Source organism: Cornus florida, unplaced genomic scaffold (assembly GCF_030987335.1).
Source record: "Cornus florida cultivar Cherokee Brave unplaced genomic scaffold, ASM3098733v1 CherokeeBrave_3.0.0_Hap2_Chr09, whole genome shotgun sequence".
Taxonomy (NCBI): domain Eukaryota; kingdom Viridiplantae; phylum Streptophyta; class Magnoliopsida; order Cornales; family Cornaceae; genus Cornus; species Cornus florida.
Genome location: NW_026775579.1, coordinates 97,274,763 through 97,289,987, shown reverse-complemented (window position 1 = coordinate 97,289,987; position 15,225 = coordinate 97,274,763). Strand labels below are relative to the sequence as shown.

The 15,225-nt window shown below is 36.1% G+C and overlaps 2 protein-coding genes across 3 annotated transcripts; one reads left to right on the top strand and one right to left on the bottom strand.

The window, feature by feature from the left end:
* Positions 1 to 296: 296 nt before the first annotated feature.
* LOC132275486 (probable thiol methyltransferase 2) lies at positions 297 to 9,326 on the top strand. Of its 2 annotated transcripts, XM_059777010.1 has the most exons (9): positions 297 to 528; positions 651 to 814; positions 1,646 to 1,776; positions 4,543 to 4,629; positions 5,606 to 5,706; positions 5,790 to 5,889; positions 6,014 to 6,060; positions 6,211 to 6,289; positions 8,969 to 9,326. In XM_059777010.1, exons 2-9 carry the CDS (start codon positions 679 to 681, stop codon positions 9,020 to 9,022), a joined length of 735 nt encoding a protein of 244 aa, XP_059632993.1. In that variant the 5' UTR covers positions 297 to 528; positions 651 to 678; the 3' UTR covers positions 9,023 to 9,326. The 2 variants fall into 2 exon arrangements, with proteins under 2 accessions (XP_059632993.1, XP_059632992.1); XM_059777009.1 differs by having other exon boundaries at positions 297 to 814.
* A 2,211-nt stretch (positions 9,327 to 11,537) lies between these two features.
* Positions 11,538 to 13,651, bottom strand: LOC132273214 (uncharacterized). The gene is made up of 5 exons (XM_059774230.1): positions 13,498 to 13,651; positions 13,181 to 13,353; positions 13,003 to 13,136; positions 11,953 to 12,841; positions 11,538 to 11,861 (listed from the first exon to the last, which is right to left on the bottom strand). The coding sequence occupies exons 1-5, from the start codon at positions 13,649 to 13,651 to the stop codon at positions 11,538 to 11,540; spliced, it is 1,674 nt and encodes a 557-aa protein (XP_059630213.1).
* Positions 13,652 to 15,225: the final 1,574 nt, after the last annotated feature.

The following is a 15,225-nucleotide window of genomic DNA, read 5'->3' as shown; positions in this document are numbered from 1 at the left end:
ATAAACCCTTGACCCCTAAAACCCTAAAGCCCCAAAACCCAAAATCCTAAACCCTAGATTGTTAATCCCTAAACCTGTCCAATAGAAAAGTTCATAAGAATATATACGAGTGAATAGCACTATTTTGCCACAGAAAAATAAATAAATAAATAAATAGCACTAGTCAACAGAAGAAAAAAAAAATGGTCCTTTATTTTCTTATTATATGTTTTGTGAATAGCCGTAGTCTTAAAATAAGATTTGGAAATTGAACTATTTTCTTTTTAAAATTTAGTCACTTGCATGACAAATTTGAATGGAAAACGCGTCCAGACTTCCATTTTGAATGGAAAACGCGTCCAGACTTCCATCTTGCTTTTCTCCAAATGAACTTGTGTAATGCGTTTTCTCTTCCATTCCATTCCATTCAAATTTCAGGAGTCAATCAGTTTTCCGAAACTCTATTTTGCGGTCCAAATCTGTCGTCGAGAATTCTCTATGCCTTTGTGTTTTCTCTTCCATTCCATTCCATTGAAATTTCAGGACTCGGTCAGTTTTCTTAAACTCTATTTTGCGGTCCAAATCTGTCGTCGACAATTCTCGAAGCCTTTGTACTTGCCCTCCCCAAATCTATATAATAATATTGCTAGTGGTCCTCTTCATATTCATAGTAGCAGTAGAAGACAGCGTGAGAGGAAGATGGAAAACAGAGAAGGACAACAGATGGATACAAAATCAAATACAATAGAGAATGAAACGATGACGAAATCAAGCCCTTCCCCTTCCTCCTCTGGCGTCGACAAAATACAGCAAGTCCTACACTCCGATTCTGCTGGTATTTTTCAAGTCTCAATTTGGCTTCTTGTCTTTGTACTAATAATTAATTTTTTTTATTTTTCACTGGGCTACGGTGTTTTTTTTTTTTTTTTTTTCACGACAACCGAGGGCAAATTTTATCATTTGATCCATCACCAACACGAGCTCAAGTATGGAGCAAATTGTTAAGCACCGAAGAAAATCTATGGGATAAGTCCTAACAAGATTCAACTGTCCTGATTATGAGGTTTCTTAAGCCTATAATTTGAGTCATCATAATCTTTGGAAAGTAACGGAGGGTAACCCTCTTAGGATTGAGAAAGCGAACCTCACCATAAATTACAACTTCCAAGTTCCAACCGAGTTGGGGAAGACTTAAATATGGAAAATATTTGGTGCTTCAGCTACATTTGATCCCAATCGTCGTAGACAAGACCATTTGAATTCCCTTGGAAACCTAAATTTTGACTTCTGAGCAATTCGAACCCTAAACGATAAACTCCAAATCTACCATGTATGCCTCCTTCAAAATTATCCTTTTCTCCCTCTTTCTGTGTTTCAGCAATCCCGCAGAGCTACAAATACCGACCTGGGTAATACCCATAATGTTTCTTTTGGCAGATAAGAATTGTAATGGCCTTTTATCACAAAACACCTGAGACCCATTATATTTCTTTTGGCACATAAGGATTGTACTCACATAACACCTCAGCAAAATGAGGCATATTCTCAATGGTGTCGTACTATGGTGCACCCCAGAAGTGTAGAGTTTGATAAGTCATTGTAGATAGTTATTTCCATCTAATATTTGCACTGAAGCTTAATTTGTATCTGAATCACCCAATTTCAGGTGGCTGGGAAAAATGTTGGGCTCAAGGATTGACACCGTGGGATTTGGGACAGCCAACGCCAGTTCTTAAACATCTTCAGCACATAGGTGCCCTTCCAAAGGGCAGGGCTTTAGTCCCAGGATGTGGCAGTGTAAGTTGTTTAAATATGTGTTTTGTCAGCTTACAAAATCCTAACTTTCAGTTATGCTAATGCCATACTTTGATTTTAGCACCTTATATGTTTGTTGCAAATCAAAATCCTGTGGATCTGTACTTGATGTATGCTCATAAATTTAAAAATTGTAATTGTGGTTACACAAAATCGGAGCCTAAAATGGAAATAGTTTTGATCATTTACTCTCACTTAAAAGAAATATTTTGTTGCATTGTTAATTTCATTACTTGTTTTCAGTTTGGTTATGAGTATGATCATTAATTTAAGAATTAGGTCACCTCCTTTGAAGAGAGAAAAAAAAATGATAGAAAATTAAATTAGGATTTACTATATACCACTAAAATACAACTTCCATTCTAACCTGAAATATCTCTTTTGATAATTCTTTTACATATTATGATAATGTTAGCGAGTAATGTTAACAACCATCTACTCTAAAAGCTTAAGCTGTTACATATAACATGCTTATTGTAATACCATATTAACAACCATCTACTCTAAAAGCTTAAGCTATTAGAGATGGTGTAACTTTAATATTTAAATCCTTCTACAATAAATGTACCTACCTTTCCTCTGTGATGCTCCATTGTAGCACTAATCATTTTTTGTATTTTGTTTCCATCATCTCATAGAGCTTGAGGTTTGGTTTTGCATCCTAATTTCCTGCATCTTGCATTGGATTGCAGTTATTTCTTGCCATTTACCAGTTAATATGATAGTAGCTTGGCTTTACTTCTATAAGTACGAGTCAATCTCACTTTCACGAGAATTAGGCCCTCAAGAATGAGAATAGAGTGACCCTCTTTTTTTTTTCCTAATTGGTACTCACACACACATGCCTCCACCAAGACTCGAACCCCTGACCTCCCTTTGAAAAGTAGGAGCTTGGTACCGCTAGGCCACTAGCCTGTTGGTGAATAGAGTGACCTTGAGTCTAGTAATTATGTAGATAATGAAAATACAAATGATTCAAAGGATATCAAAGGAAAGTGAAAGTAGCTCAATTGGGGTTTAAGTTGTGTGGGATTGGTGCGGGAAAAGCATCAGAAGAGAGTGGGTGTCCTTCTTCAAATTAGGTATGCAACTCTGGAGGGTGGGGTGGTTGAGGGGTCAATCAGAAGTATAAAATCCTCAGTCCAAGCCTGAACCCAACTTGATCTTCAGTTCATTTAGCCCCAATCCAAACATATTTATTTATGTGTGGATTAAGCTCATTAGGGCTTGGGTTAGTATCAAATTGGTTGAGTTAGTAGTTAGTACTTAGTATTGGGTTAAGGTCAGGATAACCTCAGTTTTTTGCTCATTAGTACTATAATGGCAAAACCGATAGTAACGATACAAGGCTAGGTTGGGCTTGGGATTGTGTATACCTTTGTGTGAACCTTCTGAAATGAGGTCGGGTGAAAATTTTCAACCCAAAGCAATCAAAGAGCTGCCCATGCTTGTCCAAGACTACAATGGCTGGATTTGGCTTGTGTTGTGTTTGGGTTTTTCCGCCTGAGTTGCGCCCCTGTTTGAAATACATCTGCTTTGTAGTGGAAGAAGTGTATCATGATTGTTGGCATAGAGAGACTCCTTTAAGAGAGCTTTTTCTTGATTATATGTGATTTCAATTCATAAGGAGGCGTTGTTGGCAGATCTTATATGGATGAGATCATGAGAAGCCTTTTTTGAAGTTCATGAGTAACTTTTTGAGTCTTTCATTAGGATGGATGACAAGGTGAGTCAAGCCCTCCCCCCACCCCCCAAATTTTTTGGGATACAATCAAGTTATGTTCTTTCCTTTCTGTTGTATGGCTTTCTTCTTTTATTCCCTCTACACACTGCTTGTGCCCCCATTTATGTGCCTTTTAATCACGTACCTTTACTTACTGAAAAAAAAGTGAACTGGCAGTACTGAGAGCATCAATCAAAGGAATTCTTCAATGCAAACTCCCAGAAATTGTCCCAAAGTGATTAAACAAAGTCCCAAAGATATGCTGGCTTACTTTTTGTAACTCTTTTAATTTATGCACTGCAATTTCCTGTATTCTATATTTTTTGTTGTGTCTGTAAACTGACTGAGTTTTATATCATTGTCTGGAATTCTTCAATTCCTCATTTTTCTTTGACCATGCAATATAGATGCAAGTTTCACACTGGATATGCTGGCTAATTATAGTCACTCCATCTTTGAAAAATAAATAAATAACTTGAAGGCACATATTTATCCTTTAGAATCATTGTAAAACAAAAATGAATTCAATACATGCTCTCACCTGACCACAAAAGTTGATGGGGGAGAGGCAGAGAAAGTCATCATTTGCTAGGGACTTGTACACAATTTTGTTTCTTAGAATCTTAAAATCACAGTGTTCATGTTGCAATATTTCATTACATTTTGTAAGAAGCAAAATCTGTTGATGCCAAAGGAAAATTACCAAGGCTTTGGAAAAACAAGATGGACTTTAAATGCTATTTGAAAACACATGGCAGCGATTAAGTTCCGGTGAAATGCTAAAGCCCCCCCAACCCCCCCCCCCCCCCCCCCCCCCGCCCGGCGATATTTTGGGTCTTTGTTGAGCAGAAGTTTAAATAATGAAAAATTTAGTTAGAATTTTTTTTTTTTTTTCAAATGTGCTGTAAGGACAGCAGCTCTATGATATTTCTTTTGTTGCCAACAGTACTCATTTCTTTTCTTTTCTTTGTGCCACTTCTTACATCCTTCCTTCGCCTTTACTGCAATCTGTTCATGTATGGCAGGGTCATGATGTGGTAGCAATTGCATGCCCTGAACGCTATGTTGTTGGATTGGATATATCAGACATGGCCATTAGGAAAGCGACAGAGGTAAGAGATGATGTGTTCTCACTCTACTTCAGTAAGCCTCTATCCCTCTACAGAAGTAAGGGAAAATAGAAATAACCATGTTGATGCAGTTTTTACCTTGGAAGCTGGAATTCCTGAATGGTTACCATTTCTCTCTGATATAATGATCTATTTAATGGGTCTTGCAGCGGAATCCTGTTTCTTCTTCCAAGTATACCAACCATCACTTTCAGCAAATGCATTTTCATGTTGTCCCATTTATAGCTTCACCCAAATCTTCCCTGGCTAACTCCTCAACTTGTTAGAGCCATTAACACAAACCCATGTTTTTATGTTTTTCTATTTTTTGCCAAGTCTATCGATTTCAGTTACATTTGATAAGGAAACTGACATAGGTTTCCATTAAGAATTTAAGGTGTCAGACATGGTGAGTTGAAACAAAGCGGGTATGACAAGGTGCCCGTGCCCCAATTGGTGTTCACACAAATACTTGTTAGGTTATTTCTTGTGAATAACTACTTGAACTGGATTGTCCTTTTTGTGACAAATGCTAAATTGTTCTCTCTTATATCAGATCATTGATTATATCACCCAAATTTGAGAAGATTGAGGCCTAGATTTGTTAACCTATCTCGAGTCCTCATTGCCCAAGGAACCATTGTATTGATATAGTTTCACGTCAGTGCCACATTGCATCCTTGGTTTATTGCCAGAGTTACAGTGTTCTTTTTTAACAGCTCTAGAAAGTAATGCGGCATATAATGAATTGGTACATCTCAATGGTAATACAGGACCTTCAGGTAGAATAGAATAGAGCTTTTGAGAGACTTGAAAACTCATTAAACTCTGGTGGTTGGGTGATTCAAACTTATGCTCAGAGTCTCAATTCTCTTCCTAGTTTCAGAACTGTGGCTCTCCAGCTGTTTACATTAATTGCAAATTTGTAATACTTTCTTGAAAAATTCTGTCTGACTCTCTGCCCGTATTGTCATCACAGCTGCATTCCTCATTACCAAATGCAAATTCCTTTACCTTCTTAAAGACCGACTTCTTTACTTGGCATCCAGCTGAGTTGTTTGATATCATTTTTGACTATACGTAAGTTTTTTATTTATTTAGAATTTAGGTCTTATAGATCCTATTAGAAGGAACTTTTCTTTTAAGCATGTTTGATTTTGCAGGTTCTTTTGTGCCATTGAACAAGATATGAGATCTGCTTGGGCAAGCCAAATTGAACATCTTTTAAAACCAGATGGAGAGCTCATAACATTAATGTTTCCGGTTGCCATCTATTCTTCTTTTGGTTTTTTTTTCTTTTTTCCCTGATTTATCTTTTCATTAATTTTGTTTTAGGTGAATTTAAATTCCTGATATGAATTTTTTTTTTTTTTTTTTTTTGGTGCAGGTTGGCGATCATGTCGGTGGTCCCCCATATAGTGTATCCCTTGCTGAGTAATTCTCTAACTTTAGCTTCTTCTATTTGAATTCCTTTTGAGTTATTTTTATCTTAGACTTGGGACTGTAAGAACTTATGACATGCAAGATGATATTTATCTATCCTTATGAGATTGAATTAATCATAATACATTTTCATGTGGATAGTTATGAAGAGGTGTTAAATCCAGTGGGGTTAAAGGCAGTATCTGTTGTGGAAAATGAGTTGGCTGTTGGACCTCGTAAGGTATGTGTATTATTGATTCAGGTATTCAGTAGAATATGGGACTTATTTGTTCATGAAGTTAGCAGGGTAAATGATATATGCATATAAACCTTTTATGAGAAAGCAAGTTCTTAAGTGTCATCTCTATTAGCAAACCTTTTTTATTAATTCACATTCACCACCACCACCACCATCCCCCCCCCCCCCCCCCCCCCCCACCTTCCTTATTTTTGGCCTTTGATCTTAAAATCACTGTTTAGAGTTCTATTACAACCAGTAGGAAGTCACCATGCATTATGTAATACCACTGCAGTATTTTGTTTTTCAACTAAAAAGAAAAGAAAATATCTTTAACATATAGTTGATTAATTGTTGCCACATTACTGAATTAATGACTCATCAAATCAGCACAATAGGATGTCCTTGAATTCAGTTAATTGGCTCTCCCTCTCCTCCACACCACCAAACTCCTCCAATCCCCCCCCCCCCTCCCAAACCACAACCCCACATCTCTCTTGGCCGATTCGGACAAGTCTTAACTGACTTGGTAGCTTCTGAGCCTGGTTCTCGCTGATAAATCACTGAGATTTAAAAAACACATCAAAATTGGTCGATTCAGCCAAGAACCGGCTTGTTCGGAAAGAGAACTGGCCAGTTTATAAGGGAACTGGGCCATTTCTGTAGAGAAACGGAACAGTTTGACCATTTCCTGAAATGGCCAGCTGCCAGTCGTCTTAAATGGTGATTTCAGCCCCATTTTACATACTTTTTTCATTCAAATGGGCTCAATTTGTTGCAAAGGTCAAAACTTGCATAAAAAACACAAAGAACTTGAGATCTAAGCTCAAAGAATCTTGGTCTTCCAAAGTTCGAAATAAGTGGTGAGTTCCGAAAGTTTTTTTTTTTATTTTTTGCTTTAGTTATTGTTCTCAAATGTTTTGTTATTAGTTTGAGAGCTAAACTATGTGATTGGTTATTGAGGTATTGTAAAATATACTATAGTATTCATGTGTTTTATGGTATGAATTTTCATTTATTTCATGTTTAAGTTTATTTTTTTCATTAATTTAGTAAAAAGTATAATTATTAACCTTTTGAGTAATGATACTGACTTACAATTCATGAGTAGGTCACTACTTGTGTTAAATGATGCTAAAAAAATTACTTAAAATCACTTAAACACCAATTTCTATTAAATTAGGTTGTAAAAAACTGCATATCGCTGCATTCTGGGCCCTATATGCAAGGTGGAAAAAGTTCACAACCGCAATGAACTGATTTCATTACGTTATTATTGCTGATACGGGCCTGCTTCTGTTGCACCTCATCTGTGTAGTCTGTTTTTAGGTGGTGGTTGTCTAGATTCATTAACCTAAAACACGTGTGATTAAGTACTAAGAGCTCCAAAGTTCAAGCCAAAACAAAACTACTCTTTTACTTGCTTACAACAACAAACAAGGGAGGATCGTCACAACCTCGAAAATATCTACCAAGTCCTTTTAATCCCTTTTGATACCCGAACACCATAAGGGTCCGACACATTATTCAAGCACCATTCTTCCCCAAAACCCCCAATCTTCTCCGTGCCTTGCCTCTACTAACAACCACTCTTAGTGGCATAGCACCAGAACCATTTTGTCAACAAATCTTTATGAGAAACTGGAAGTTTCCTTTGCCTCAAATCGCCAATACAACCTCTACCCCTCTCCAAACCCCCAAGGTAGTTGAAACTCTTCCAACATTTTGCCACATAAAACATTCTTCTCCAACTACTAATGCTTTTTAGCCACCTCATTTCCATCACCTGGTACACTTAATTTCCATGAGATACAAAATATGTGCATGCAGATTGGTTAATTCTAATACTTGATTCATCTGCAGATTCTTAAAATTGTTTTTGTTGATCAAATCTTTGGATGCATGTTTATAGAAGTGTACTTTGATGGTTTGATATACTATTTGTTTTCTTTTGGATAATGCTCTATTAATTAATATCATGCTGTCACTTTTCTTCCTTTTAGTTTTATTAATATATGTACAGACTGGACCTGTCTTAAATTTTCTTCAGTCAATTCCTGGACTGGATACCTAGTTTGCAAATTTGTGTCCCCATCTTACATTTGGTTTTACAGTATTATGTCCCCAAGTGAAGGTATATGAGCTAACCTTCCATTCAATGCACATTGTACACAAGATGCTACTGTGTTGAGACATCCCAGCAACTTCTAAATGAAATGGATTTGTCGTTCATCAGAAAACTTTAATTTTTATTTATGACAATTGATTTAAAACTGAGAATCGTTTCTTTTTAGAATTCTAGAAACCCAATATACTCAAAATTCCTTGTAGAATGTCTCACTAGAATGATTTTTAGTGCAACCTATTAAGTTGAGTATTATTGGCTAGTGTGGACAGAGATCCATATATCTGCTACTTGTACAATGGAGCAGTAAGGGTATTGCCATTTAATTAGGTTCAATTTATTGTTATCATGGTTTTGTTCTTCTTATCATGTTGATGAGACAAGTTAGATAAATTTTTGTTTTTCCCTATTCTTTTTCTTTCTTTTTATTTTCTCCCTTTGTGTTTTTTCATGTTATTTTCACTTTCGGCTTAAAATTCACACATAACAGGGTTTATACATGGAGTCGTCTTTTAATGATTTATATTTTAAAGTTGAGTTTTTTTATTTTGTTCCAGGGAAGGGAGAAGTTGGGAAGGTGGAAGAGGTTTACAAACTCATCTTTGCTGTGAAAGTGATGATTTCATTAGTCATGGATTACAAAAGAGTCAAGACCTAGCATTTCGTTCTTGTAGTTGATTATTGTCGAGTTTTACGCAATAAATTGTCACTCGTCTCTGTTGATTCCGGGGCTATGGCATATTTGAGAATATTGGTTTGCAAGTAAGAATCTGTTTGTGAAAATCAAGTTATTGAAGAACAAATACATGCTATCAAGGAAAGGTACCTTGGAATAATGAATTGGGCAACTTCACATGTAACAGTATTCTCATGTATATATATATATATGTATTAAATATTTTGAAGGGTTTATTACCTTGACATTCTCTAAATCTTGAGGATAAAAAGTCACTAATGCCTTACATTATATTGCAGCTAATGAGTCAAGATTTCGACAAACAGCTCGAGCTCGGTTCGTGTTCATTTGTTTAATAAATGAACCAAGTTCAAACAAAATTTATGCATTTGATTAATAAGTTAACCAATCTCAAACACTCTTATGCTCGGCTCGTTAATTCATGAACATGTTTGTGAACAAGCTCACTAATAAACTCGTAAATATATAAATTTATATATACATATATATTAGGGCTAATTTCTAAAAAACCCCCCTCTTGTTTTAAAAAAGTATCTACTAATCCCCTCAAGTACGGAAACTATCATAAAACCCCTCAACGTATTTTAAAATCTATCATATGACCCCCTTCTCGTTAGTTGACCGTCTAAAACTAACGTCTTCTAATCACGTGAGCGTCACGTGCACCAGATACCCCAATATAATGACGAAAGTACCCTTATTGTATGGAAATGACGAAAAAACCCTTCATGTTTGTTATCTAACCCCACCCTCTCGGTTATGCATTGTTTATCTCCTTCCTTCTTTGTCGTTGCATTGCACCGGTTAGTGAGGATTGCCGCCATAAAAGATCTCTTCTCTTTTTCGGTGTTTTCGCTTCTCTCTTCGTTAACTTGCCGTCTTCTTTCTTATCTCTTCGTTAAGTGCCTTCTTCTCTCTTCTCTATTCTCTCTTTGCTCTTGTCTTCTCTTGTTTTTGTCTATGATTGAAGTGGTTTGAGGATTCTCCATAGCAGCAGTATCATAAGCCCTAATTGATCTTTTAAATTCTCCAATTGATGATTTGAAGCCCTAATCGATGTATTAAAGTCCCCAATTGATTATTTGAAGCCCAAAATCGTAGCCACTCTGTGCCCTATTCAAAGCCCTAACCCGCGATCAGGGACCCAAATGTCTTCTTCAAGCACACAATCTGTTAATCGACAAGATCTCAGGTATAACAACATAATATGTGGTTGTGGCTATCTAGCTGTAGTGAGAGTTACAGGTTCAGATGAGTGTAACAACAAAGGGAGGATATACTATTCTTGTGGTACAAAAAAATGCTCTTTATGGGCATGGTGTGATCCGATTTGTACAATGCCAACATATACTGAAGCAGATGAAAGCAAGTTTAGTGAAATTGCAGAACTGAAGTTTAGTTCGGAAGCAATGGGAAAAAGTATGGAACAAATCCAAAAAATTCTGAAGCAATTAGTTGTAGCATTTGTTATGTTCTGTGTTGTTGCATGTATAATAGCTTTAGGAAGAAAGTAGTCAGTTGGTTTTAATATGAGGCTGTGTATGCAAAATATATTTTGAAGCCGTATGAAGTGTGTATGCAATGTACTTTCTGAATTGTCAAGTGCATGAGTAAAAGTGTATGTTGAAGTTAAATTATAGAATTGTAAGTGTTGAGCCTTGTGTTTCGAATTGCATAAACAAAATCAAATTGACAAGTTACAATTTGTCAAAATGCATTTAAGGTAAAGTTGCATACATATATTTAAACCAACTGCTTCACTATCCAAAATAGCCATACATTAAAAACATTAACTATCATTACATTGCCATGCATTGTTAAAAAAAGCCAACACATTCACAGTCCAAAATAGCCATACATTAAAAACAGCCATTGTCATTACATTGCCCTGCATTGTCAAATAAACCAACACATTCACTGTCCAAAATAGCCACACATTAAAAAAACCACCACTGTCCAAAATAAACCCACCACTGTCATTACTTAGCTGTACCATAAAAAACATAAGAAAATACTAATATGCAGTCAACCATTTTTTCAATTTGGCCACCAAAAAAGCTGCACAAAAAAGTTGCTACCACTTTCATCAACATGCCATCATTCTTGTGTGTTAAGTGTGGAAGGAAAGTCCATATGAACCACTTCATATTGGGTGGATGTTGATGCCTATTCAATGGATGAAAAGTATGTGTTAGTTCAGTTTTGTTTAATGTAACGTAAAATAAAATAATAAGAGGTTGAATAATAATACCTCTGAATAACCAACAATAGTTCTTCCACCAAGACCAAGACCAACACCATAATGTTGGGTGGATGTTAATGGCTATTAAATAAAGTAAAAAATGTCAACCTACATGTGTTTATAATGTATAATAAATATGAAATAAAAAAATATAATTTTTACCTCTGAATGAAGTACAACAGGTCTGTTACCAGCTACCTCTAGCAGCTCTGCCACCACTGTCACCACCTCTAGCAGTACTGCCAATACCTCTACCAGCTATGCCACCACTGCCACTAGCTCTAGCAGCTGTGTCACCACTGCTACCACCTCTAGCAGGTCTGTCACCACCACCTATGTGAACACCACCACCTATGTGAACAGCACCACTTATGTGAACACCACCACCACCCCTAGTAGCAACTCTGTTAACTCTCACACCACTTCTACCACTACCTCTGTTAGCAGACCTCCCACCTTCTGTAGTAGAATTCCTCTCTCCTACCAGCAACAGTTTCATCTCTACCACCACCTACACCACATGTGCCTTTAACTATTCTTGGTCTTCCACCCTTACCTTTTGGTTGTCGTATAGCTTGCTTAAGTGCTTTACAAGTCCTTACATTATGACCCAAGACAAGACATTTAGTGCATCTCATTTTTGACCTCTTCACCACTGAACCTTTTGACTTACTCTCATCTGGACCTCTTTTCCTGATCTTTTTAGGTCTTCCAGGTCTAGTCCTATGAGGTGGTGGCAGTATTGGAACAGTACCAACTTCTCTTTCCAGATTCCTTAAAGACACTGGAGTTATGACATATCCATAAGACTTCAAATATGTCTCTCTATAGTAAGAAGGGTGAACAAACAGCTCTAGATCAAACCTCCTATCCAAAATTACTGCCACTGCATGTTTACAAGGTATGACAGTTATATCCCAATACTTACATAAACAAGTTCTTGTAGCAAGATTCACATAATCACTAACCCCAGCTTCATTCCATGTCATGTTTTCCACCTCATACTTGTCATTTCCTGCATAACTCACACGCAGTCTTCTGACATCTTCAGAAATTTTATCCAATTTCTCTTTAATTTTTGGACACAACAGTCCATTAACCTTATCCATCATCTCTCTATTGCTTTGATACCTTACCATCAGTTGTTTTCTAATCTTCTCAAACATGTAAATTAAAGGCTGGTCCCTTGCCTTCCCAATGTAGCTATTGAATGACTCACACATGTTATTTACACATAGGCTATTCCTACTCTTTGTAGTATATGCTGACCTTACCCAAACCTTTAAGGGAATCTTCATTAACCAATCATGTGCATCCTTGTTAACTTCCTTCATCTCTTGCATATGTAGCACAAAATCAGATTCTGTGTATGCTGTGGATGCATTCCAGAATATGTTTCTTAGTATTCTGCCTGAAATTCTCATACATGTGTTTAATACAGAACGTGATATCTGCTCCAGGATATTTATGCTCAAATACCTCAAGTAAACCCTGAAAATAAGAGAACAAAATATTATAAATATGTAAAACATTAAAGTAAGATAATAAATGACCATATACATTGAAAGATAAACATGTATACCTTCTATCGATCTGAGATAAATGTGTAGTTCTGATAATTGCCAACTAAAGCCATCAATTCATCCAAGAACCATTCCCAAGAGTCCTTGCATTCTGCCTCAACACAACCAATTGCAATTGGATAAAAGCCATTGTTGCCATCCCTACCAACAGCACACAACCCTCTAAGAATCCTTTCCACATAGCCTCTAGGGAATAGAACAACCTATAGAATGAAGTACCATCATCATTATAGGGTATTGTTCTTACATTAGCAACACTCCTGGGATTTGTTTCTAGGATTAAGGCACAGTAGTCCCTAGTTCTTGCAAATTGCTTTGAATAATCACCTTGAATCATTAGTAAAGCCAACTTCTTTGCTCTACCCACCTTTTGTTTTGTCACTTCAACATTAAATTCACTTTCAACTGTCTGCACAAAACCTTTCAATGAGCAATTTGGATCAGCCATAATCATTTCAGTATAATGTTTTGCTAAATAACTATATGTTAGCTGACTGTTATGCCTTACACTAGTACAATTGTGAGTATCATTGAATGTCTTTATTTAGAATGATTTATTTTCACCATTTTCAGAGGCATGAATCCTCCACCCACATTTAGCCTTGCATACCACTGTGACTCTCTCTCCATCATTCTTCACAAATGATAGGTCAAACTTGCCTTTTATAGCTGCATCCCTTACTGCTTCTCTAAATTCTGCTACAGAACCAAACTTCATGCCTATTTAAAGTTTTTTTTTCCCCAAGTCTGTATGAACATTGAAATTTGGATAAGATGGGCCACTTGTGGCATCATCCTCACATTCTTCACCACTTGAGTATACCAAACTCGTCAACTCTTCACTTGGTGCATATTTAGAAGCTTGATAACTGCCATCATCCTTATCAAATTCAATCTCATATTCTTCATAATTTGTAACCTCATTCACCTCAGTTGCATCTTCATTATTTCTTACTTCATCAACCTCCTCATCTATCATAAAAGTTTCATCATAAAAGTCCTCATCTATTACATCTTCAATATCATTACCATTCACATCCTCGTCCTCAATTTCATTTCCATTTCTATCAACATCAATGTCATCTTCACTTTCAGGCAGATCAAAATCACTGTCATCTACATTTTCAATTTCAGGCATATAAAAATTGCTGTCATCTTCACTTTCATCTTCAATTTCAGGCATATCAAAATGACTGTCATCTTCAGTTGCTATTGCAGGCACCTCTACTGATCTATCTCCATTATTCTCACCTTCTGCATTTCCTTTTTCAATAATTGACACCACATATATTTTAATTAGGGAGAACCTTTGGTTGTGTTTGAACATGTCAATGACATCTCTATCAGTCTTCAACTCTTTTAAACTTCCATCAATGTAAGACCTGTAAAATAGTTTACTTGTTGTAGTAGGACAACCAAGCAGACCTATCATGTATGTAAGTTCTATCATTGACATGAGATCACTGTCTATACCCTCATATATCTCAACAGACCCACCAACATATGAACTTAATTCTGTACTACCAAACTGAACACCATAATGCATTTCCAGTGTGTATAACTTTTGAAAAGCAGAATTAAAACCTAAAACAATAAATTTCAACAAAACAATACCAAACATAAGATAACTAAAAAACAATTCTAACACAGTTACAGTAATTTTAAACAAGTATTGTCAAACATCCCTGGGACCACCACCCTATATTACTTAATTTAATGATCACTAGGACCAACAATACTCTAAGTAATACAAAATCATTAAACCCTAATATCAATACTCCCACCCAACAATAAGGACCCACATTGAAAAGGAAAGATTATAAAACCCTAAGAATTCCTCCCAAAAAAATATACTATTTACTATTAATTTCAACAATAAATCCCTAAACCTTAAATTATGAAAAAATTCTTTGAACAATAAACAAACCCTAATTTTTTATCACTAGGACCACAGCCCTATAAACAAACCCTAATTTTTATTATAAAGCAACGACATTGGTAAAAGTTTGTCCACCAAATATCGAATTATACCTACCAAACATTAAGGACCCACATTGAAAAGAAAACACTATAAAACCCTAACTACAAAGCAACGACAATAGGTAAAAGTTTGTCCATGCCTAGCACCATTGTGTCGAACAAAAATGATACGAACCAGTTAGAATCCACCAAGATCTTCGACCACTGAGCGATTACAGAAAAAGACACACACAACACTTGCTTTCATAAAAACTTGACACTGGCTTTCATCAACACTCAGACATTGGATTTCATCAACACTCATACACTTGA

Bases quoted from the DNA above. Each gene is read 5' to 3' on its own strand.
- LOC132273214 (XM_059774230.1), bottom strand. From the start codon at position 13,651: ATGAAGTTTGGTTCTGTAGCAGAATTTAGAGAAGCAGTAAGGGATGCA. The intron at 13,354-13,497 runs GTGAAAATAAAT...GCTCATTGAAAG, and splicing joins GATTCATGCCTCTGAAAATG to GTTTTGTGCAGACAGTTGAA. The intron at 11,862-11,952 runs GTAAGGACTTGT...CATGTGGTGTAG, and splicing joins GTCTTGTCTTGGGTCATAAT to GTGGTGGTAGAGATGAAACT.
- LOC132275486 (XM_059777009.1), top strand. From the start codon at position 379: ATGCGTTTTCTCTTCCATTCCATTCCATTCAAATTTCAGGAGTCAATC. The intron at 1,777-4,542 runs GTAAGTTGTTTA...CATGTATGGCAG, and splicing joins TAGTCCCAGGATGTGGCAGT to GGTCATGATGTGGTAGCAAT. The intron at 5,890-6,013 runs GTTGCCATCTAT...TTTTTGGTGCAG, and splicing joins TCATAACATTAATGTTTCCG to GTTGGCGATCATGTCGGTGG.